At 65.5% G+C, this 22,354-nt stretch overlaps 1 protein-coding gene across 1 annotated transcript; it reads right to left on the minus strand.

The window, feature by feature from the left end:
* Positions 1–1,319: 1,319 nt before the first annotated feature.
* SLC22A18 (solute carrier family 22 member 18) lies at positions 1,320–20,599 on the minus strand. The gene is made up of 10 exons (XM_052662169.1): positions 20,477–20,599; positions 18,557–18,654; positions 17,235–17,395; positions 16,700–16,832; positions 9,992–10,110; positions 9,540–9,647; positions 8,115–8,215; positions 3,813–3,914; positions 3,494–3,614; positions 1,320–1,507 (listed from the first exon to the last, which is right to left on the minus strand). The coding sequence occupies exons 1-10, from the start codon at positions 20,597–20,599 to the stop codon at positions 1,320–1,322; spliced, it is 1,254 nt and encodes a 417-aa protein (XP_052518129.1).
* Between the last annotated feature and the right edge of the window lie 1,755 nt (positions 20,600–22,354).

Below are 22,354 nucleotides of genomic sequence, written 5' to 3' on the forward strand. Positions count from 1 at the left end.
GGGAGCCAGGTGTGGGGGTGGGAGATGCCGAGGCGGGGGCAGTGAAGGGCACCAGTTGGGCCTTAATGTCGGTCTTACCCTGGGCTGGGGTGGGGGCCACCATCACAGGCTTCCTGACTCACTGGGTCGCTGGGGTCAGGCTTGGGGGGACGGGGGGCAGCCCTGCTGGGAGGCTGGGTGCTGGGTCCAGAGAAGAAACCATTCCTGCGATGGATGTTTTCCTCCACAACAACACCATGAGGCCCCAGGGCAAATGGGAGGGGGCTCCTCCGGAGAGGAGAGGCCAGCTCCAGGGCCCCCACTGACCTAGGGGCACCTCCATCCTGCGCCACCCTGGAGATCTCTCCCGCCAGAGGCTCTGGTGGATGACGAAAGTCAGGGAGTGAGGCCCGGGTGCCTCACCAGTTCCTGGTGGGGCTCACGGGGGGCGGGGTCTGACCTGAGCCCTGGGGCTGGGAGAGTGTATGTGTGTTCGTGTGTGTGTGTGTGTGTGTGTGTGTGTGTGTGTGTGAGAGAGAGAGAGAGACAGACAGAGAGTGAGAGCGCGCGTGCGTGTGGATCTCGGCTCTCGGAGTCTCCTCCAGAAGGGGCCATGGAATATTCCAAGTTTAATAGCTTTTGTTAAAAGTAGCCTGTGGGGGAAGGGTGGCCATGCTGGTCTCAAGGGCGTCTGCAGACACCCGACAGGGCTGTCCTCTCCACGCTGGCTCTTGGCGCGGCGGGCCGCCCTGTGTCTGCTGCCCTTTTGCCATGGACTTGGGCTGGAGGTGGGGGGCGGCCGAGGAACGGCTCCCTGGTTGTCAAGCCTGGAGGCCTGGCTCTCTACCTGTTGGGCTCCCCAACGTGAAACGAGGGTTCTCTTCTTCGAACTCTCCCCAAGCCTCAAATGGCTGACCTTTTAGAATGACCCTGTCCTCTTTCTGTTCCCCAGTGGAAGCAATTTCAAGGGCTATGGAGGGTATGCAGGCAGAGTGTGCTTGGCAAGGGTCGGCATTGGGGCTGCGGGTGAGCAGAGAGCTCCATCTCTAGGGACGCGGGCAGGGTCGTCTGGATGGCAGCAGGAAGGATTCCTTGCTGACTTGGGTGGTGGACTCCAGGGCTGGGACCCACCTCACGCTGGGATGCTCTTGGGCAATTCTTCTCTCCCTGGACCCCTGGGGCCCAACTGCAGGCCTTCTCCTCCAGGAAGCCCTCTAGCCTCCAAAGTGGCACCCCACCCCCTCTCTAGACCCCCCCCCGTCCAGCAGGCAGGAGCCTGCAGAAACCAGGCTGCGAGAGGTCCCAAGGGAGTTTATTGCCAGTCTGCCTGGGGGCCAACGTCACTGGGCTCTGTCCATCTTCCGGGGCACAGGCTGCTTCCAGAGGACCAGGAGGACGATGAAGTTGACGGAGAACTGCACATGGCCGAAGACGGGAACGCCGAAGCTACGGTACAGGAGGCCGCCCAGGGTGGGCCCCAGGGTCCGCGTCAGTGGCTGCACAGAGGCGCAGAGGCCCAGCATGGTTCCTGCGGCGGGGAAGGGCGGGTCAAGTCCGGCCTGGCCAGTCCCTGAGCATCACTGCCCCAGCGGCCCACGTCCTGGACACGGCCCAGGCCTCCCTGTCCCACCGTCCTCCGCTCCGCACCCCAGCTCGCTCCCCCTGGCCTGCCTGCCCGTCTGCCCCCTGCGGGCCACGCGTGGGGAGCACTGCGGCCTCCGGCTGTGGTGCCTCTGCCCTGCTCCAGAAAGTGCCCAAGCACGGGAGGAGCCTGGGAGCCGGGCCCCAGGTCGTGGCCCAGGCGCCCCCCCCGCCCCCCCAGCCTGCCAGGGACACAGCACCCCAGCCCAGCTCGGCCCAGCCTGGGGAGGCCCCCATGTGGGGGCTGGGCTGGGGTGTAATGTGGGCCACGATACACTCCAGGTCACCCCCGTGGCCTTTACTGCCCGCGAGTGGACTGGAGGGAACGCCTCCACAGGGCCAGGGACGAGACTTAGGTGCTCAAAGGACGCCCCCTTCTTTGCAGCTGCTCCCCAGGCTCACCTAGCTGCCTGCACCCCTTCTACCTGAAACCCCTGCCTCTACCCTCCCCTTGTCAGCTGTGCCCTATGCGGGCCACCAAGCAACGTGTGCCCCCAGGTCCGGGCTGCGAGGTGCTCAGAGGCTCCTCTCCGGCGCTGGAAAGCCCCGCCCGCCCGTGGACCAGGTGGGCGTGGCCTGGCGAGGCCCCGCCCAGGCTCAGGGCCCGCGTCGGGGGAATTTCAGAGCAGCCCCTCCCACCGCCCACAGGCCCTGCAGACACCAGGGAGCAATTACCACCCCCTCTAACGTCTCCAGTTCCCAGGCTGGCGCTGGGAACCAGCTCTGGCTCCTTCCGAGTTGAGGGGTGGTGCCCCTGGCACCTGGGCCCGCTCCTCTTGCTTCCTTGCAGGCCCTGCCCTCATCTCTCCAGGTCTTCCCCTCCTTCTTCCTCCCGGCCTCTGGGCAGAGTTGGCTCACTGCCTCCAGGAAGCCCTCCAGGACCAGTCTAGCCTCCCAAGACCACAAAGTCAGATCTAGGGGACCCTGGGGGTTTCCAAGGCAGCCCTGAGGAGACGCCTTGTCTGGCAGCCTCCCCACTGTCAGCGGGGCATCTGAATCTGTCTGCCCCTCCTGGACATGCAGATGGATGGACAGAGGGTCAGCTGGGGCCCTGAGCTCTCTGGCCCTGCTGCTGTAGAGGCCTTTGACCGCAGCCAGCTCACAGGAGCCCCTGGCCTTGACCAGCACTATGCATAGGGCAGTGTGGGGCGGGAGCCTGCGGAGCATCAGGTCCAGGGACCGTCCCCCCCCACCCCCGCCCAGTCCGCATTGGAAACTCCCCGGCCTCCAGAAGGAAGGCGGGCTGCAGAGTGGGACTCGGGGGTCTGTGTCTGGGGGTGTCGGAGCCCCACTGGGGGGCCCAGGGGCTTCTTAGATTAAGGCTGCTGTGAGCCTCCGGTCACTGGTCCCTTGGGAGGCACCTAAGCCTGTGCCGGCAGGGATCGGGAGGCGTCCCGGCGCTGGCCCCACCTCCTTTGGCCTCCTGCCATTCTCTGCGCCTGGCCCTCTTCCTAACCAGCCTCTGCAGCAGCCTTTCTGAGCCTCACCCCACACCCTGGCTCAGCTGGGGCCGGCCTGCGATGCCATCGTTCCTCCCCTTTTTAGTGAAACCCTGTGCATACTTCAGCCAAGCCAGATGCCACCTCCAGGAAGCCCTCCTCCCTTCCCCCAGGCTGGCCTGGGGGTGATCAGCAGGGCCTAGTGCAGGGTTGGCTGGGCTGGGTGGCGGGCAGGATTCTCACCTAAACCCTCTTGTGGGCTGCCACCCTGACCCTGCCCACTCAGACCCCTGGCCACCCATCCTACCCAGTGCCCACTTGGTCCCCACTCAGGGCAGCTGCTCTGCCCCAAACTGCTCATCAAGCTCCCCAGAGAGCAGGGCTGGGAAGCCCCCCAGGGCCTGCCCTTCACCCGGCCCAGGGACCTCACTCACCCGTGTCTGAGGTCGAGACGGCCTTGGTCAGCATGCTGTCAGTGACCACGTTGAGGGCACACAGGCTGAAGACCAGGCCGGGCATCAGGAGGCAGAAGTGGAAGACGTTGGCCATCAGCGCCTGGCGGGAGGCAGGTGGAGGCTGCGGTGACTGGGGGGGTCGCCCACCCCTGAGGTCCCGCTGAGGTGGTCCTGAGTGGGAGTTGGGGACAAGAGAGCCCCGGGGCTCAAGTGATGACTGGGCACCTGAGGAGGGTCAGCGGAGAGGGCCTGGGACCCTGCTCTCTTCAGGGATAGCGGGACGGGGGGTGTCTCTCACCATAGCCAGTCCCACCACGCTGAAGACCAGCACGCTGGCCCGGAGCAGGGCTCCCTCGGAGAAGTGGCTGCTCAGCCGTCCGATGACCAGGCCCTGGATGACCTGGGTGAAGGCGAGAGGGCGGAGATGGGCACGGCTGGGCCTGGGAGGGTGTCTGGGCTGCGGCTGGCTTGGGGGCCTCCCCCGCTGCCCATGACCCCTGGGCCCCTGCCACCAGCCCCAGCAGCGACAAGGCACAGGGCAGAGGGGCAACCCTGTGACTCCATGATGGCCCCAAGGTTCTGGGGAGACGAGGCCTGCAGCCTGGGGGTCTCACACACGTGCACACACATGCACCCACCCACGCACACACACGTTCCACATCCAGAAATTATTGCATCTCTGCTGTTTCAGGTGTGAAGAACGTGAAAGTGTTAGTCGCTCGGTCATGTCCGACTCTGCGACGCCATGGATTGTAGCCTGCCCCAGGCTCCTCTGTCCGTGGGGTTTTCCAGGCAAGCACACTGGAGTGGGTTGCCATTTCCTTCTCTAGAGGATCTTCCGGATCCAGGAATGGAACCTGGGCCTCCTGCGTCTCAGGCAGACTCTTTCCCGTCTGAGCCCCCAGGGAAACCCTGAAAGGGCCGGATAACTCCTGACAGGGATGGGGGAGGCCAGACTATGGGGCGAAAAGCTCACAGTGTGGCCCGGAGTCCAGCCCTGGGGCCCTGGGGAGCCCCCTCCCATGTGCCCTGGCCCACCACCACACTCCTCTGCCCCTCTCGGCCCTCTGGTCTGGGAGTTGGGAGCTGCCAGAGATGGGGGGCTAGGGCACGTGGGGGGCGGGCGGTGGAGGGGGCTGGACTGGGACGTGAGCCCAGGGCCCTGGTGGCCGTGTGGGGTCCTCCAGCAGCTGGCCCTTTCGAGGCCTGGCCCTGGCAGGCAGGTGCCTTGGCCACCACCTACTGGGCGCCAGGGTCTGGGCCAGTGGGCCGCTACTCCCATGATGACCGGGTAAACTGAGGCCTGGGGTCTCAGAGTGGGGTGGGGTGGAGCCCAGGCTAGTGGGCTTGTCCTGAGCCTGGGCAGGAGAGGAAGGGGCCACAGGCTCCCCGAGAGACACCCCCCCCACCCCCACTATTGCTCAGCCCTCCACCTCCAGCTTTGTCCTCCTTGTCCTGCCCTCCACTGCACCCCACCAGCTCAGCCCCAGGGTCAGCCAGCCAGGGGCTGGGTTAAGGTTCAGCTCCCCTTCCTGCTCTCAGCTCCTCCCCATGGAGGTGGGATGAAAAGCCCAGAGCGGGGACACCCTTGACACCTGGGATGTGACTCAGAGGACAAGCCCAGCCCACAGGCCGTTCCCAGGCCGGGGTGAGGCTCCCTAGCTGGTCCCTGCCTCTTCCACCAGGCAGGCAGGAAGTGCCCGGGGGAACCGTGAGGCTGGAGCAGCGCCCACTGAGCTGGGGGTCAGTGGCCCTCTGGGCTGTGTGACCCGGGGTGGGGGAGTGTCCAGCCCCGTGGACCAGGAGGGAGCCCTCTCCTTGCTGCCTGCCTGGCATCATGAAACTGTCTCAAACCACAACCAAGGGTGTCTTTTAAAAAAAAACTCCCACTTTCACACTTGCTTATCTTCATTTTGTTTGTTTAAAGGGAAGATCTACTTGACAAGTTTTTTTTAGTACTTGACACCCCAGAGGAAATCAACAAACCAGGAGCGAGACTGAAATCTGTCTCCACTCTTCATACAGACCCCGAGACCAGGATCCTGATGTGCTGGGAGTCAGCTCTCCGTTTTCCCATTAACTTAAAAAAAAGCCTAAGCTTTCATGCCTTCCAGGTTATTACATGAAACCAGAGTTAGTAAACTAGTAACTAGAGTTAGTCAGAAATTTCACTTTCTCCCACCCCTCCCACCTGGAGACCCTGTCCGCTCACCCGGCCCACTCCCTGCCTCCCTGGCCCGAGCGGCCACCGCCTCCCCCAAGGTCACACGGGCACAGGCACCCAGTTGCCCCTGCCCACCCCCGCTCTAACACAGCCTAGGGGCAGGGGCAGCCAGCTGGTAAGACCACACCCGGCTTCCACAAGGCCCCACCCACAGCGAGTACATCTGAGCAAATCCAGGTCCTTCTTGGCTTTGCAGCCCACCCCCCATGCAGGCCTTCAGAGCACAGTCCTCTCCCCTCCGGCCGTCCGAGCCACCCCAGGGCCTTTGCACCTGCAGCCCCTCCCTGCAGTCCTCTCTCCCTCTGGGCTTCTCCCTGGGCCGCGGGAGAGCCCCCAGCTGGCTGGCCCCCCTACTGAGGCAGCAATCGCTGCCCTGACAAGGGCCTGATTCGCCTGGGTTTTGTCTCCCCTGACCCACCAGACGCCTAGGTAGTGGGGGCTGGTCTCTGTTCCCCCCGCAGGACACAAGCTCCATCCCTGCAGTGGCCTAAGAGCTCAGTGGGGGGCCTCCCAGGAGGGTTCTTGAGGGACAGAGGGCTGCAAGCGCCCCCCAGGGGAGGAGAGTGAGTGCCATCCCTTCCAGGTAAGGACCACCTGGGCTGTCCTCATTGAGATCCCAACCCCAAGGATCCCCACACGCAGGGAGCTGGGGGACGCGGTGAGCCCCTTGGGTGGGGCAGGAAGAGCTTTGCCAGGGCAGCTTCAGCAGCAGCGGGTTCCCCTCCCCAGAGCCACGGTGACCAGCCCTACCCTGGATGGGATGGAGGTGGCAGAGGCCCTCTCCACAGACACAGCTCAGGGCCTCAGCTGCCCCCACCTTCGCCCGCAGACCTGAAGGCCCGAGGCCCGGCGCCCAGCCGCTCTGCAGGCTGCCCCTCCCCAGGCCCCTCTCCCTGGTGGGTCTGTGGGAGGGTCCCCAGGCTGCACTCAGGCTCCCCCCAACCCACCTGTCCACCCCATCATCACAGGCACCGGAGACCCCGGCCCATCTCGGCAGGCCCACCCTCACCCTGCACCAGCCTTGAGGCTATCAAGGTCCATCTCTGGGGGTCTCAAGGGGTCTGCCAACTTCAGCCAGGGCCTGGCCTTGGTCTCCTGGCCTCAGGGAGCCCAGGATGAGCTCAGGCCCCTGGCAAGCTGGGAGCGGCTCTTTATTTTACTTGTTTAAAATATATATATTTTTAAATTTAAAAAACTGTTATTCATTTATTTTTGGCTGCAACACACACATGTGGGATCTCAGTTCCCGCACCCAAGGATCCAACCTGCGCCCCCTAGAGTGGAAGCCTGGGGTCCTAACCACTGGGCCATCAGGGACGTCCCGGGAGGGGCCGTTTAGAACAAGGCTCCAGTGGCCGCAGTTCAGAGCATCCGCGTTACTGTTTTCTGTCTATCTATTTCCCCCACCAGCCTGGCACTTCCCAGTCCACGCAGCCAGGCCCACTGCAGCGGGGGGGCCGGCCCCTCCCCGGAACGGCTATTTCAGTCCGGGGTCCAACCCAGCCCCAGGCCCAGAGGCTCGGGCGGCAGATGGCCTGGAGGTGCTGGGACCGCCACCCGCTTCCGGAGAGGTTCAGTGCTCCCTCCGCCGTCCGCCAGATCCCAGAATAGCCCCTCCCGCGCGCCGGCTGTCAGGCAGACGTCCCGGGGGGCGGCAGACACATCGCCACCTGTCCCCACCACAGTCGCACCGCCAGTGGGCAGGCATGGGGCACGCAGAGCCTGGCCGTTCTCCTGATCACGCGCCCCCCATGGGGGTCCACTCCCCACCCCCAGCTGGCCTGGCACCACCGGTACCCTGGTGGACGCGGGGAGGGCCGTGGGCCTCTGACGTGCTTCCTGATGGGAGGTTGAGGGCTCGCCAGTCCCCAGTGTGGATGAAGCTCTGCTCTCACCTCTCAGATGGGACCCCCTCAGGCAGATGGGCGGGCAGAGAGTACGTGTGTGTGCGTGCTAAGTCGCTTCAGTCGTGTCCAACTCTGTGCAACCCTATGGACCATAGCTGGCCAGGCTCCTCTGTCCGTGAGATTTCCCAGGCAAGGATGCTGGAGTGGGTTGCCATGCCCTCCTCTAGGGGATCTGCCCGACCTAGAGGTCAAACCTGCGTCTCTTACGCTTCCGCGTTGGCAGGCGGGTTCTTTACCGCTAGCGCCATCTGCAAGGCTCAGGCAGATGGCACGCGGGTGCAGACGCAGGTGTGGGAGCCGTGAGCAGGGAGGGGGGACAAGCCAGAAGTGAAGGTGGACGGTGCGCCCGAAAGGTGGGCACGCAGGATGGCTACCGTGCTGCTCAGAAGCCGAGGGGCTGGTCTGCGAGGCCCTGGGACCCTGGGAGAGCCGGGAACCCACCCGCCCGGTGCGCCCGGCACCCACTCACCATCTGAAGGACCCCGAAGAAGGACATGAGGTAGCCGGCCTGGGCGGCCTCCAGCCGGAAGAAGTCCATGGAGATGATGGAGAACATGACCATGAAGAGCCCTGGGCGGGCAGGGGTCAGGGGCCAGAGGTCAGTGGTCAGGGCTGTGCAGCCGTGCCTGTCTAACCCCCTGACAGTTGGCCCGCCAGGGCACCAGGGGCCTGGCCATGGTGACCGGCTCAGGGAGGACCGGTGCAAGCCTTCCCCAAGGTCCTCCCTGGAGGGTCTGCCCCACGGGACCACCGTGGGCAGTGAGTGAGAAGGTGCCCGGAGTTGCCCTTGCCCAGGGTGGGCAGACCCCAAGGCCCTCTGGAGGGGTGAGGGGATGGGAGACCAGGGGGCCCGGGCATGCATGGTGGGAGGGTTTGGCCCCAGAACTGAGGTCGATGACCTGGGTTCCCATCACCGTGCCCCCCTGAGTGTTCTGGGGGCAGGTGAGTTGGGAGGGGCTCCCCCGATGGCAAGGGGGGGCATTTCTGCAGAGGAGGAGTTAACCCTTTAGCGCCCGCGTGGGAACGCCTGAGCACCTGTGAGCGAGGCCCCATGGTTGTTCTCTGCAAGGCTTCCTGGGTTGGAGGACCCCCGACACGGGCTCGGAGGGGTCGCTCCTGGGCCTGACTGTGCTCAGGGGCACCCTCAGGCCCCCGGAAAGGGATGCAGGGGTGGGCGGAACGCGTGTGTCCCCCTGCAGACCCACTGTCTTCTCTCTGACTGTCCCGAGAGGCCTTGGAAGCCGCTGGGCAGGGCAGCGAGAGCTTTTGTGAAGCAGGGGTGACTGAGGCCTGAGGTAAGGGGGAGACCCTTGGTCTGTCCTCCTCCTGGCCCCAGGGCGGCCAGGCCTGCACCAACCGGTGGGCCGCACCCTCCCTGGGACGGATGTGGGCCTGGGGCCCAGAGGGGCTTGGAGCATGAGAGGCCGGGCAGAGGAAGGGCTGTGCTCTGGCCACGGACCCCCGGGACTCTGGGCCGTGGACCCCGGAACTCCCAGCGGCAGACCCCGGGACTCCTGGCCGCGGACCCCTGGGACTCTAGGCCGCAGACCCCGGAGCTCCCGGCTGCAGACCTTGGGACTCTAGGCCATGGACCGCAGAACCCCCGGCCACAGACCCCCGGGACTCTGGGCCGCGGACCCCTGGGACTTTGGGCCATGGACCCCGGAACTCCCAGCAGCGGACCCTGGGACTCTGGGCCGTGGACCCCGGAACTCCCAGCGGTGAACCCCGGGACTCCTGGCCGCGGACCCCTGGGACTCTAGGCCACGGACCTCCGGGACTCTAGGCCGCAGACCCCGGAGCTCCCAGCTGCAGACCTTGGGACTCTAGGCCATGGACACTCCCGGCCGCGGACCCCAGAACTCCCGGCCGCCCCGGCCGGCCCTGGACTCACCTATGGGGAGGCCGCAGATGACCTTGACCAGAAACACCGGCAGGACGCCTGGCTGCAGCAGCAGGCGGGTGATGGCCTTCAGATCAAACACGCTGGCTTTGGGTTTCCCTGGGGCACGCGGAGTGGCTGTCAGCCCACCGGACAGCGGCTGAATGCCCCCGGCCCTGCGGGCCCATTGCTCGGGGCACAGCCCCTGCCGCCACAGCTGCTCTGGCTCGCTGTGGTCTTGGCAGTGTCCCTGAGGGAGGGCTGGGCTGGGGGAGCACGGGCCCCGGGTCCAGGGTGCTGGCTGCTGGGGCCGGACGGCTCACTCCTCACACTGGCTGCATCCCGAAGGGGCATACCTGGGGGCTGTAACTGGCCAGGTGCGTCGGGTAGGGATGCCCCACTGGGACACGCCTTGTGGGCCTCTGGACCAATGTACCTCCTGGGGCTCACCTGGCAGGGCTCACCTGGCAGGGTGGTCTGGGCGTGGGCGCTGGCCCCCTTGGTGCTGGCTGGGATGCAGGTGACGCTGAGGAGGGCTCCCAGGAGGGTGACCACAAGGGCCACAATGACCGGACACTGAATCCTGGGGGCGGCACTTGTGGTCATGGGGGCTCGGGCCCCAGGGCACACAGGCCCCCCTGCCCCTTCAGCCGCACTAGGGCTTGGACAGCTTGTGCTCAGCTCGCGCCCCACCCCTCACACCTCCCCAGGCTTCGGTCCGGAGGGCGGGACAGGGGACCCTCAGGGCGCATTCATTAGGGGATAGGTGAAGGAACAGACCCTCCTGTCCCTGGGGGTCTCTGAGGGTGGGCGGCCGTGGGGGCGGGATGCTGAGCCCCAGAGGGGCGGGGGCAGGGGCCTGGAGTGGGCAGCCACGGTCCCGGGGATGCACGGCTCCCGGCCTGTGAGGGGTGAGAAGGCTCCCGAAGGACAGGGTTGCTCTGAGCCCTGGGGGCCGTGTTTGGGGAATGGGACCCAGCAAGGGGGATGCCCCCAGACTCCCCTGGACACCCCTGGCAGCACCAAGAGTCCCACCCACCCTGGGGATCAGGACACTGAGGCTCCCAGAGGAAAGACCCGGTCCCCAGAGCCCTCCGGCCTCCGCCTCGGCGGGACTGGAGGGGCTGCCCAGCGTGGAGGCTGAGAAGGTGACTGTTGCCCTGGGTGACTCAGGAAAGGCATGGTACTGGCTCACAGTGAGTGGGGTGCCAAGTGGCACTGGGGCTGGGGCACCAGGAGTGGCTGGAGATACTGGCCCCGATGTGCCTGATGGGCCAGGGCCTGGCTTTGAGTCTCAGCCCCACACGCCCACATGGAAGGCCGAGCGACTCCTGCGGGCCCATCTGTGTCTGAGGGGCCGTCAGCCCTCCCTGTCCTCCTGGGGAGGACAGGCTGGCACTTAGTGAGTCTCAGGAGGCCCCACTTCCAGGAGGGCGTTGGGCAGGCTGGGCCTGCAGGGTGCGGGGCTTTTGGCCCCTAGACCCAGGACACAGCCCTTAGGGCACCTGCCCACCTGCCTGCGCTCCCACCAAGGCTGTGATTCAGTCTCTCCCCTTGGATTACACTTCTGAGGGCGTGCTTCCCTCCTTGGGTCAGCGCATGGACACTCAGCCTGCGACCCCCCAGGACCACAAGGGCGGGCCTCGGCCTCCAGCCCCAGGCAGGCCATGTGTGTCAGCCAGGAGCAAGGGCACTGGGGCCTGGCCTTTCTGACTGTCCCTGTCTCCTCCTGAAGGCTAAAGGAGAGAAACGGGAGCTTCTTACTGAGCCAGGCTGCATGGACCTCCAGGCCTGGGCATGACAGAACACCTTGCCCCTCCACAGCAGAGAAAACTCCTACACATCCTGCAAGGGCCCTCTCTGTGAGGCCCTGCCCTCCTCCACAGTGGGTACCCTATCCTCTGAGAAGGGCTTGCTCTACTCCAGGGCCACTATCTGCCCCCCTAGGGTGCGGGGGCCTGGGTGGGACCCTCCTCTGAGACCCCCGTGGGCCAGACTGTGGACCAAACGGAAGACAGCTGTCCTGGCCCAGACCCCATCAGTGTCCTGGGAGAGGCTCCCTGTGCCCTCAGACAGGGCAGCCATGAGCTGCCCCTGACTCTCCTCAGACTTCAGAGAGAGGACTCTCCCGCCCCAACTCCAGCACAGGTGCCCACATGTGCACACGCACAGCTCCCCGGGGAGCCCCGGGGAGGACAGGGGTCTCCTCCACATGGGATCAGGGAAGCCCGTGGGGACTCCGTACAGAGAGGCTGGGCCCCAGCTGCCCTCATTTCTGGGCTGGGACCTGCCGGGGCTCATACTGCTGGTCAGGGCTGCAGCAGGCCCTGAACCCCGCCCCTCCCACGGGCCCAGCTCTGGTCCCCCGGCCGATGCCCACCGCCCGGGATGCGGGACGTTTGGGCTTTCTGGCTGCCCGGGTTCTGGACAAATGGGCGTGTCCATCGGCTGCCAGGTGGGAAAGGTCAGAGGACCCTGGACGCCCCGGGAGACGTCCCATGTGGGTGGGTTTGGACCCCATAGCTCCTTTCCCCAGATGGCAGGGACACGCCAGCCCTGGTAGCCACAGAGAAGGGCCTTTTCTTCAAGACTGTGGCCTCCGAGGCCCACACGTCACTGCTCTAGGCCTGCCCGGGCAAGGACAAAACCAGCTTTCTTTGCCAGAGGCCCCGGAAATGCGTGAGAGCAGAGGCAGCCACTTAGATGGTTATTCTGGGAGGCTAGTGACAAGCAAGGGGTGGGCAGCGGGGCACCAGGCCCCTTCTCTGGGGGTTCTCTCCTATGCCATGGGGGGTGGCCAGTGAACTGACGGGGCACAGGGCCGCTGGCAGGCCCCGGGAGGGCGTGGGGGCCCCCGCTGCCCGGGGAGGCTGGGGTGTCCTTCTGCGCGCAGAGTGCTCTCCGATTCCCCCGGACAAGACGGCAGCAAGGAGAGTGCAGGATGGAAGGAAGCTGCCCACGGTGGGGGCTTCTCAGTGGGGACGCCCTCCCGCTTCCTGCCCCCGCTCGCTGCTGCTCTGTGGTCAGCACACCCCCCGAGTCTGCCCCCGGCCCGGGCACCTCTGGGGTGCAGCTCAGGCAGGTGGGGCTTTGGGCTGTCTGGCGCCTGGCTCACTGGACCATTTTTATTTAATACAAACTGGGTGTGGACCACGAGGTAGGCAGGTTCGCGCCTTTGTCCACTCACTCCCTCTTGCCTTTGGTCGGATGGGTTGATGGGAGGCTGAACAGACAGACCCTAGGGCCCCTCAAAGGCCCTGGGTCGGACTCAGGGCACCGAGCTCTGTCCCTTCTTGGTGGCTAGCTTGCTGGGTGACCACCTTTCCTCAGATGCCAGTGAGGGCTGAGCTCCCGGGGGCCCTCCCGGGCTCCAGGGTGCCTGCTTCCCGCCGGGGGACGCCTCTGGAACCGGCCACGGCTGGTTGCAGCTGCCACGGGCACTGGTCAAACGTCAGCAGCCGCAAAAACACTGCCTTTCATCCTTATCTCAGGGCCCGGAATCTGCTGATCTGACCTTATCAGGCGGGCAGGAAGCCTGTCCACCTGCTCACCTCGTGTGAGACCTGCTCACTCATCCTCTCTGCCCGACACCGTCCAGCTCCCGCCTCGCTCTGAGGTGACCACTCCTCATGAGCCTGAAGCTGCCCTCCCCATCAGCTCCAGGGCCCCCAGGGGGTACTGCTCCCGCCAAGGTCCCCCCAGGCCTCCCGACCTGCGCACCCTGATCCTTGTCCCTCCTGGAGGGGCCTGCGCTCAGCTGGGCCCAGCTTCAGGTGGAGCCTGGCTATGAGGGGCCTCCTGGAGTCACCAGCCACCTGGTGAACTTGGGGGGAGAAGCCCCCTGTCCTAGCTGAGCCCTGGCCCACGGCACTGTGGGTGGAAACGTGTCTGACAATGGATGCCTTAAGGCGCCACCCCTGACTCAGCCCCCCTGTGGCTTCAAGTGCCAGAAAACAGCCCTAAAGCCATGTCCGGCCTAACCCTTCACAGTCCAGCCTCTGTGCCTGCCAAGCCTCTGCCCACTCAGGTCCCCAGGCAAGCCCCCAGCTCCTTCCGCCTTTGCGCGGGCTTTCCCAGAGCCCTGTCCAGCTGACAGGTCTAAGCTGAGGTCCAGCCCCACTAATCTCAGCCATTCGCGCCCCGTCTGTGGACCCCTGAGGGCCTGACACACCAGGGTCCATCTGCAGGGCCTGCATGACCCCTGGGTGGGGAGGCGACACGGCCTCGGTGAGCCGGGGCAAGAGGCGGTGGAGCAGGCAGCCTGGCTGCCCTGAGTCTCCCCAGAGCCGCTTGGGGCAGCCCCGGTGTCTGCTCGTTGACCCCAGAGTTTCACTGGGCTGGGAGCCTTCCAGCAGCAGGGTGAGGGTTTCCCGTCCCTGCGTCCAGGGGCTGAGGCATGGTCCTGTGGGAGACCAGCCTTCCCAGGCCTCCAGATAAGGAGGGGGTCACACTGACCGAGTCACAGGGCCCTTTGGGCATGGCGTGGGACTGGGATCGCTTAGCACCCAGGAAGGCTGGCCAGGGACACTGAGCCCAGCTTGGCCTGACCTCTAAGGCCTGTGGCTGGAGGGGCTCCCAGCCCCGGCTTGGATAAGTAGCATGCCCGGATGGGTCACCTCTAGGGGAACAGAGCCCTTGGGTGCTGGCCTGCGGGCTCAGTGATATCTGTGACTGTGGGGCAGCCCCTCAGTGTCCAGAGGAGCAGGGGGTCCTGCAGAGACCCCCACACTAAGTCTAGCCTCGGGCCTGGGCTTGCACCCTCAGCAGCGCCTGACAGGTGGCCGCTGTTTCTCAAACGCCGGAGCCAATCCCCCAGACTCGCCCCCGCACCCCACCAGGACCCAGCTGTGGTGGGCTAGGCAGGCTGGTGCTGCCCACCCCGGGGGCACACGGCCCCCCTGGGGGAGGGGGGTGGTGGAGGCCTCCCCAGGCTGCAGGGTGCCAAGCTGGGGGCCCTGAGTCACGGAGCTGCCCCTCACCTGCTGAGTGACTCAGGGCTCAGGTCTGGGTGCTCTGCAGTAGCCAGGCCTCCCAGCCCTGAGCTGCAGGCTGGGCCTAAACCAGTTATACCAGTACCTAGCCCAGGGCAGCAGCTGCCAAGGCCACTTCCTCCCTCCACCTGCTCCCTGGTGGTGTTGGGGGGGGTGGGGCATGGTTGGGGCCTTTAGGGGCCTTTAGGGTAGGGGGGGGCTGGGATGGGCAGGCAGAAACAGCCAGGGAGACCTCACCCCCTGCTGCAGTTTCCATCAAGGGGGAGGAGGGGTGGGAATGAGGCCTCTGCATCCCGCCTGCCCTTGCCGTGGGCTGTGCTGGGAGGCAGAGCAGGTTGAGGCCAGCAGAGAGGCCGAACAAGGAGACAGGGGCCAGCCCCTGCCGTGGGGCGTCAGGGTCCCAGAGGACCCCCACTTCCCGGGGCCTTGAGGGGGTATTGGGAGCTCCAATGAGGGAGGCCTTACCTTCTGTGGGGCTCTGGTTTCCCCACCCATCAAAGAAAGTGCCTTAGACCTCAGGATGGAATTGGGAAGCTAGTGGAATGCCCTGGAAGGTGAGGGCAGGGATGGGGTGAATTTGGGGGCTTCTAGGAGGGGGAGATCAGTCCTGGGTGTTCATTGGAAGGACTGATGCTGAAGCTGTAACTCCAACACTTTGGCCACCTCATGTGAAGAGCTGCCTCATTGGAAAAGACTCTGATGCTGGGAGGGATTGGGGGCAGGAGGAGAAGGGGACGACCAAGGATGAGATGGCTGGATGGCATCACGGATTTGATGGATGTGAGTCTGAGTGAACTCCGGGAGTTGGTGATGGACAGCGAGGCCTGGCGTGCTGTGATTCATGGGGTCGCAAAGAGTCGGACACGACTGAGCGACTGAACTGACTGACTGAGGAGGGGGAGGGAAGTGAGTGGTCTTTCCTGGGTCAGCAGCTACGCTGGGGACAAGGGCAGGTAAAGACAGGAGGGATGGGGGGCTGGCCCGAGGAGGCCTCTGGGTGTGTACCCTCTGCAAGGTGAGCAAACCTGCCCAGGGCCCAGGGAAGCAAGTGGCTGGGCTGGGAGGTGAAGCCCCAGTCCTGGTTCTGATCCTGACCCCCAGGGTCCACAGGTGGGGCTGCCCCCTGCCCCACCTCTCCTCACGCCCCAGGTACTCCTTCTCACTCACGGCCCCTGACCCTCTCTCGTCTCTCCCTGGGCACACAGAGGCCCTCTCCCTTGTCCTGGGGCCCATCTACCGAACCAGGCTCCCGCCTGCGCTAAGCAGGGAGGGAGGTGGCCCCGGTCCAGGGGGAGTCCACAGTTGTGGACGGTGGGTTCCGTCCTTGACCCTTAGGCCTGGATACCCCCCTGAATCCCATCTCTTCGGGTCCTCCAGGTGGCTTTTCTTAATTCCTGGCTTCTAACACGAAGCGTTGGGCCCCAGCCCCCCTCTGGAGTAGTTCCCAGGACTTAGAAACCCCCCCACTTGAGAGCACGGCCCTGTTCTCCAGCTCAGACCCCCCATCAGCCCACTCGGGAACTCCTTCATGCATCTACCGGGCACCAGACTCACCCTGGTGGGGGCCCAACTCCTGCCGGTAGCCCGGGTAGCAGGGACCTCAGCGAGGCCCACGGCTCCCCCAGGCCCAGCCCAAGTATGGCCTTGCGTTCACACTTACCCCCCAGCCATCAGCAAAACCAACCCAGATCCCGCCGCTGCCCTCTGCCCACCACGGCCGCCCCTGGTCCAGCCGCCGTACTCTCCCACCTGGACCAGCTCCGTCCCCACCTCTGGTCTCCCTGCTGTGGCCCCAGCCCCCACAGTCTCGACACAGCAGCCAGGTAACCCCGGGCCCCTGCTTGAGGGCTCCACGGCCTGACGCGCTGCCCACCCCCCGCTCCGTCCACTCCAGCTTCACAGGCCTCGCGTCCCCACGTGAGGGCCTTTGCCTCCCTGGAGGTCTTCCCGCCTGACATTTGGGGAATCCACGTGGTGTACGCTTGTCGAAGCCTTCAGACCCCGCCCACCGCACAGGCCACGCCCCTGGATGCCCACGCCCACCCGGAGGTTCCAGCCGGTTCCCCTCCCACCAGGTCAGGGTGCTCACGGGGAAACTAAGGCCCGGAGGGCGGCGGGGCCGGGCTGAGGGCCTGGCTGGCCAGCCCCAAGCCCGGCCCGGCCCGCGCCCCGGACACTCACCCGCACGAGCTGCTTAGGGTTCCACCGAGCAGGGAGCCGAAGATGAGACCGACGCCGAAGCACAGGCCCAGCCGGCCCAGGGCCGCGGGCCTCTCCTCAGGTGTGGACAGGTCCGCGATGACCATCTGGGCAGCTGGCGGGTGGGACGCGGGCTGAGCCGCGAGGACCCCTCACGGAGCCCAGGCCACGCCTCCCCACCGCGCCCCGCTCCCCACAGGCCACGCCCCTCCGCTCCTCCGACCTGCCCCCTCCGCGTCACCCCCCCCCCCCGCGTCACCAGCTGCACCCCGACAGGTCCCCAGGCCGCATGCTCCCCACCCCCTCTACTCAGCCCCGTGGAAGCACAGCCCACCCCGTACATCACCCCTCCATCAGCGTCCAGGGCCCCTGAGGGTGGCGTCCGCCGCGCCCTCGGCTCAGGCCACGCCCACACCAAGCCCCCCGCCCCGCCCTCCGCGCCCTCCAGTCCAGCCCTGGGCCCCGACAACTGGGACATGTTGCCGATAGCTGGAACATGTTGCCGAGGGCGCCCTACCTGGCAGCGTGTGCATGAGTGCACCCGGCAGGCGCGAGGCGAAGAGGAAGGCCACGCCAGGCAGGGCGGGGATGCAGGCGGCCGCTAGGAGCAGGTAGAGGGCGGAGGAGGCCAGGAAGGACAGCGTGAAGGCTGCCCGCGCCCCGTGCTGGTCTGCGAACCTGGGGGGCCCACATCCATGACCCTCACCGGCAGAAGGCAGGGCTGCCCCTCTTCTGCCCCACACCCGCCCCTTGGGATGGCTGAGAAGCTGGGCCGCAGAGAGGTCCCGGTGTTGTGAGGGTGCCGGAGAGCCTAGGTCCGCGCCTCCCTCCTCGCAGGGCCTGTTTCTCCACCCTTCCAATGCGGCAGTCTTCAGGGACCTTGGGGAGTCTGACCCACTCGGTCACTCCCTCTCCTAGTGAATAACGTGTGGGATGCATGCTTTACAGAAAGCTCTTCCTGCGTGCAAGTGGGGAACGCCCCCCACCCCCAAGACCCCTGCTCTGTCCTGCCTTACTGGGTCTGGAGCCCCTTCTCTTCCATGGAGTGCCTCTGAGATCTGACTCCTGCCACATTGATCTGTCCACTCCAGGGTTTGCAGCAGGGTGAGCCCAGCGCCCCCAGAGCATTAAGACGAGTGGGAGTCCCAGTCCCCAGAATTCTCTTTCCCAGAAAAGTTGCTGGTGGAACCCCCCAGCTCAGTAGAGCAGGGCATTTATAGCCACGAGACCCTCACCAGCTACATCCTCTCTCCAGCCACAAACCAGAATTAGTCACGGTTATGGGTCGGGACAGGAGAAGGCAATGGCACCTCACTCCAGTACTCTTGCCTGGAGAATCCCATGGACGGAGGAGCCTGGTAGGCTGCAGTCCATGGGGTCGCTGAGGGTCAGACATGACTGAGTGACTTCACTTTCACTTTTCACTTTCATGCATTGGAGAAGGAAAAGGCAACCCACTCCAGTGTTCTTGCCTGGAGAATCCCAGGGACGGGGGAGCCTGGTGGGCTGCCGTCTATGGGGTCGCACAGAGTCGGACACGCCTGAAGCGACTTAGCAGCAGCAGCAGCATGGGTCAGGACACCCTGGGAGCTAACCCAGCATTAAAGGGACAAAGTTTGAGCAAGCTCCAGGAGACGGTGAAGGTCGCAAAGAGTCAGACACAACTGAGCCACGGAACAACAAAGGGTCAAAGTTCATCCGTGCCTCAGGGGCTGCCATCCCTCTAGTGGGGCCCAGTGTGAGGTCCGGGAACCTGGAGTCACCCAGGCCATGACCTCCCAAGGGAAGGTCTAAGTCATCACGGGACGAGGGCCCCCAAACTTCCCCACCCCACCGTACCTGCCGAACACAGGCCCGCCCAGAAGCTGCAGCACACCAAACACAGTCTGCTGGTAGCCAAAGGCGACGGAGTCCAGGCCCAGCCTCCGAGAGAGGTACTGAAACATAGGAGGGGTCCGTGGGAGGGGCCTGGAAGGACCCCAGCACCTGCGATCCGGGGTCCTTGGTGGGAAGGGGGAGGTAGGGTAGCTCTGAGCAGCGTGTGAGGGAATCGAGGGTCTGGCTCTGACCGCCCCACGATGCATCTGGGGTGACCCGTGACCCTGGACTCAGCTGCTCATATCGTAGTGGGCAGCCTGACAGGGCCTCTGGGTCCAGGCTCCAGGGACTCAGAGCTCGGTGAAGGCAGCTGCTGGCCCCCCTTCCCTTCTTCGGGATACACCTCAAGGGTGTGAGGCAGACCCCATCTTGCCCTGGTTCAGCACTCAGTGTCTAAAAGCCCTCGGACCTCAGCACGTCCAGAACTGACTCCTGGTTTTCCTCTAAGACCAGCTCCTGCTGATGCTTCCACCCTGGGGGTCCCTGCAGCCCTTCCTGGCTTCAGCACCTTCTCCCCTCCAGCACTGGTCACACAGCTGCCCCAGGGCCTTTGTACTGGCCAGCCCACTCCCATGTCTCCTTTAAGGCTTTGTACAGGGTTGCCTTCTTAGGGCAGCCCTGCTGACCCCAAACCCGCCACACTCCTCAGCAGCCCCAGGCCCCCTCCTGCAGCACAGTCTAATGACACATTGTCTGCTGTCGGTGGGCGTCACCCATGCTCAGGACCACCAGTGGCGGGGTGCCTGTGGCCCACGCCGTGTTGTGCTCTGCGATATTCTGAGCTCTGAGGACAGGCACTCGGGGTGCCTGCGAGCCTTTGTGGACCAGACCCAGTCCACCCCCCAGGAGAGCCGGTGGGAGGGCAGGTGGCCCTGCGAGCCCCGAGTTCTCAGGGTCTCATGTTCGCTCATCACTCCAGCACCGGCTCTCTGAAGGGCAGCGGGGCACCTGCTGGGGTCCCTTGGCTGCCAAGGAGGGGATACAGGGCTTAGACCAGCCCGGTGGAGATGAGCCGGGCTTGGGAGGCGGGGGAGCTGGGCTTGCGGTTTGGCCAGGGACCCCCGCCATGGCTGGACTTGTAACAATGTCCATACCCACTCCCACCCAGATCCCCAGGCCCAAGCTGCTTATGAGAATCTCCTGGGCAACTTTAAAAAGTGACCAGTGGCTAGGGCCACGGTCCCACCCAGACCAGGCAGACAAGGGCCTCTGGAGCTCCAGTCTTCCAAAGTCCACTGGGAGCTGCTACCCCAGGAGGGCGAGTCCCAGCAGGCCAGCTGCACACGGGCGTGTGGAATGAACAGACACGAGTGCACGGGGGAGGATGCTGAGTGGGTGGGCACCAGCGAGCCATGGGGGCCACAGAAACCCAGGGGCTGCTGGGGGCCAGGCAGAGTCCAGACCAGGGCAGGCAGCAGAGAACCAGCCGGATTAGCCCCGCCCTCACATCCTGGCTGGGGAGACAGAGCAATCCAAGACCATGGCATACAGTGCGGGGTGTGGGCAAGCCTCAGGAGGCCGGACCAACCAGGACCCGAGGGGAAGTGACTCTGGGTGCCTGGCGGGTGCTAGGGGGAGGGCCCCGCTGCGGGGAGCTCTGCGGAAGAGGGCTGAGCGGGACTAGGAAGTGAGCCGCGCGGGTGTCAGGCTGGTGGGTGAAGAGGGCCAAGGCCCCCAGCTGGGGCGGGAGCGACAGAGCCCAGGGCTTGCTGGTGGGGGGCCCGGAGGCACAGTCCCCGGGTACCTCAACTGGCTCAGCTCCAGTGTGGCAAGGGGCCCCAGAGAGAGGAGCCTGGCAGCATCAGGCCAGACCGCGGGCCCCGCCAGGGCCCGAAGAAGGGTGACGGGTCCAGGCCAGGCGACCCGGGGCAGGGTACTCACGGGCATGATCGAGAACTGCATGAAGAGGCAGGTGAGCTCTAGGGCTGCCAGCACGTACGTGAGCAGCACGACCCCCGAGCGGCCCAGGGGGCCCATTCCGCTGGGGGCCCCGACTTTCCGCATGCTGGGCAGGTGTTGCTGGAAGACCCTGCCGGGACAAGAACGGGAGGCTGCAGGAGCGGGCAGGGAGCAAAAGTCCTCCTGAACTGGGCGAGGGTGCTGAGTCATGGGGCGGGAGGCGGGCGGCACCCAGAGGGCCCAGGGGAGAGGTCGGGGTGCTGGACTCTCAGCGGGGCTCTGCAGCCTCTCGCCGCCGAGAGCCCTTGGGCCGGTCTTGCTCTCGGAGATCAAGTGTCCCTCCCCTCCTCGACGGATGACTCTGGGGCTCTGGGCACACTGCCACCATGGACCCAGACGGGAGCCTCCTGTCCAGCATGGGCTGGGCTCAGGGCCTGACTTTGAGATGGAAACCGAGGCCAGAGTGGTCACTGACCACAGCTCAGGTAGGTGACTCGTGTGTGTGTGTGTGTGTGTGTGTGTGTGTCGGGCGGGTCTTTAGGCCCACAGGGCCCCACTTCCACTGCCCCTGTGAAGCGCTTCTCAGCCAACAGCCTATTTTGCCCAGCTCCTCCACACCAGAGGGACTTCTGGAGCGCCTGCGGGTGGGCTGGAGGGGCAGCTCAGCCTTCCAGGGCCCCCAGGCAGGGTAGCCAGGCCCTGTCTGCTCCCCACACCACCCACCCCCCCCACCAGCTGTAGCCAGAATCTGCGGTTCCATGGAGGCCTCCACCAAGTTTTGCCAAATGAACACCCAGCTGTACAGTTGGGCCCAAGGGTCGCCTTCAGAACCCAGACCCAGGGGTGGGGAGGGGGGTGACATCAGAGGGACCAGAGGCTGTGGCCAGACTCCCCATCCTGGGGTGCAGGGAACTTGCGACGGGCGGGGGCAGAGGGTGACAGCAGCAGGTCAGGGGCACCTGGCTGGCAGGGGTGCTGATGGGAGCTCGGTACCTGCCTTCCCAGGGGTCGGCTTGGGCACCGTCCTGGCGAGGTGAGCCCTCGTGGGGTGAGCTCCGCCTTGCCTGCCCTTCCGGGGCTGGGCTCAGGCCCCGGCCCACTCAGGGTGCCCTGGGACACCTACCCTCCCAGTTCCCCGCCCCCGAGGCCAACCCGGACACCCCGCCCCCGCCCGCGACCTCCGCGCTCTCATTGGCCGAGCCCGACACGCCCCCCGGCGGGCACCGCTCCGCCCCGCAGCCCCGGACCTGCCCCCTCCCGCTTTTCTCCCAGGACTGCGGGGGTAGGCGGGAGCTCAGACCGCTGGAGCAGCTCTGGGTGTCCAGTCTGGGTTTCCGGTGGGCAGGATGGGGCGGGGATGGGGCGGAGGGAGGCAGGACAGGGGCTGGGAAGAGTGATGGGAGGGATAGAGGTGCAAGGAGAGGGAGGGGGAGGGCAAGGCCCGGCTCGCCCCCGGGGCGGACAGATACCTCCTGGGAACCGCTCTTGGCCCCACGTCGCCCCGCAGTTACTGAGATGCTGGTTCTTCCCCCTTTCACGCTGCGGCGCGCCCACCGGCTTGGTCAGGGCCATCAGAGCCCCAAGGTATGCAGGCCCACCCGGCTTCAAGCTGTCCTTCCGGGGGACTAGCTCATGCCCCGTTGTAGTCACCCAGAGCCCCTGCCGGAGCCCTGGAAAGCACACAGACTCCCTCTCGGGTCAGTTTCCCAGATAAACGAGCAGAGGCCCACGCAGGACTCCGCTGCCCATGACCTGCCTGCAGCTCAGAGCCAGGCCAACGTCAAAACCAATGTCCTCTCCGCCATGCGTTACCCTCAGCTCAGGCAGCTCTCTAACTGCAGGGACCAGGAGCCTGAGAGG

The sequence above is a fragment of the Budorcas taxicolor genome, chromosome 25, assembly GCF_023091745.1.
Source record: "Budorcas taxicolor isolate Tak-1 chromosome 25, Takin1.1, whole genome shotgun sequence".
Taxonomy (NCBI): Eukaryota; Metazoa; Chordata; class Mammalia; order Artiodactyla; family Bovidae; genus Budorcas; species Budorcas taxicolor.

Bases quoted from the DNA above. Each gene is read 5' to 3' on its own strand.
- SLC22A18 (XM_052662169.1), bottom strand. From the start codon at position 20,599: ATGCGGAAAGTCGGGGCCCCCAGCGGAATGGGCCCCCTGGGCCGCTCG. The intron at 9,648-9,991 runs GTGAGCCCTGCC...CGCGTGCCCCAG, and splicing joins CGCCCAGACCACCCTGCCAG to GGAAACCCAAAGCCAGCGTG. The intron at 8,216-9,539 runs GTGAGTCCAGGG...CTGCCCGCCCAG, and splicing joins CATCTGCGGCCTCCCCATAG to GGCTCTTCATGGTCATGTTC.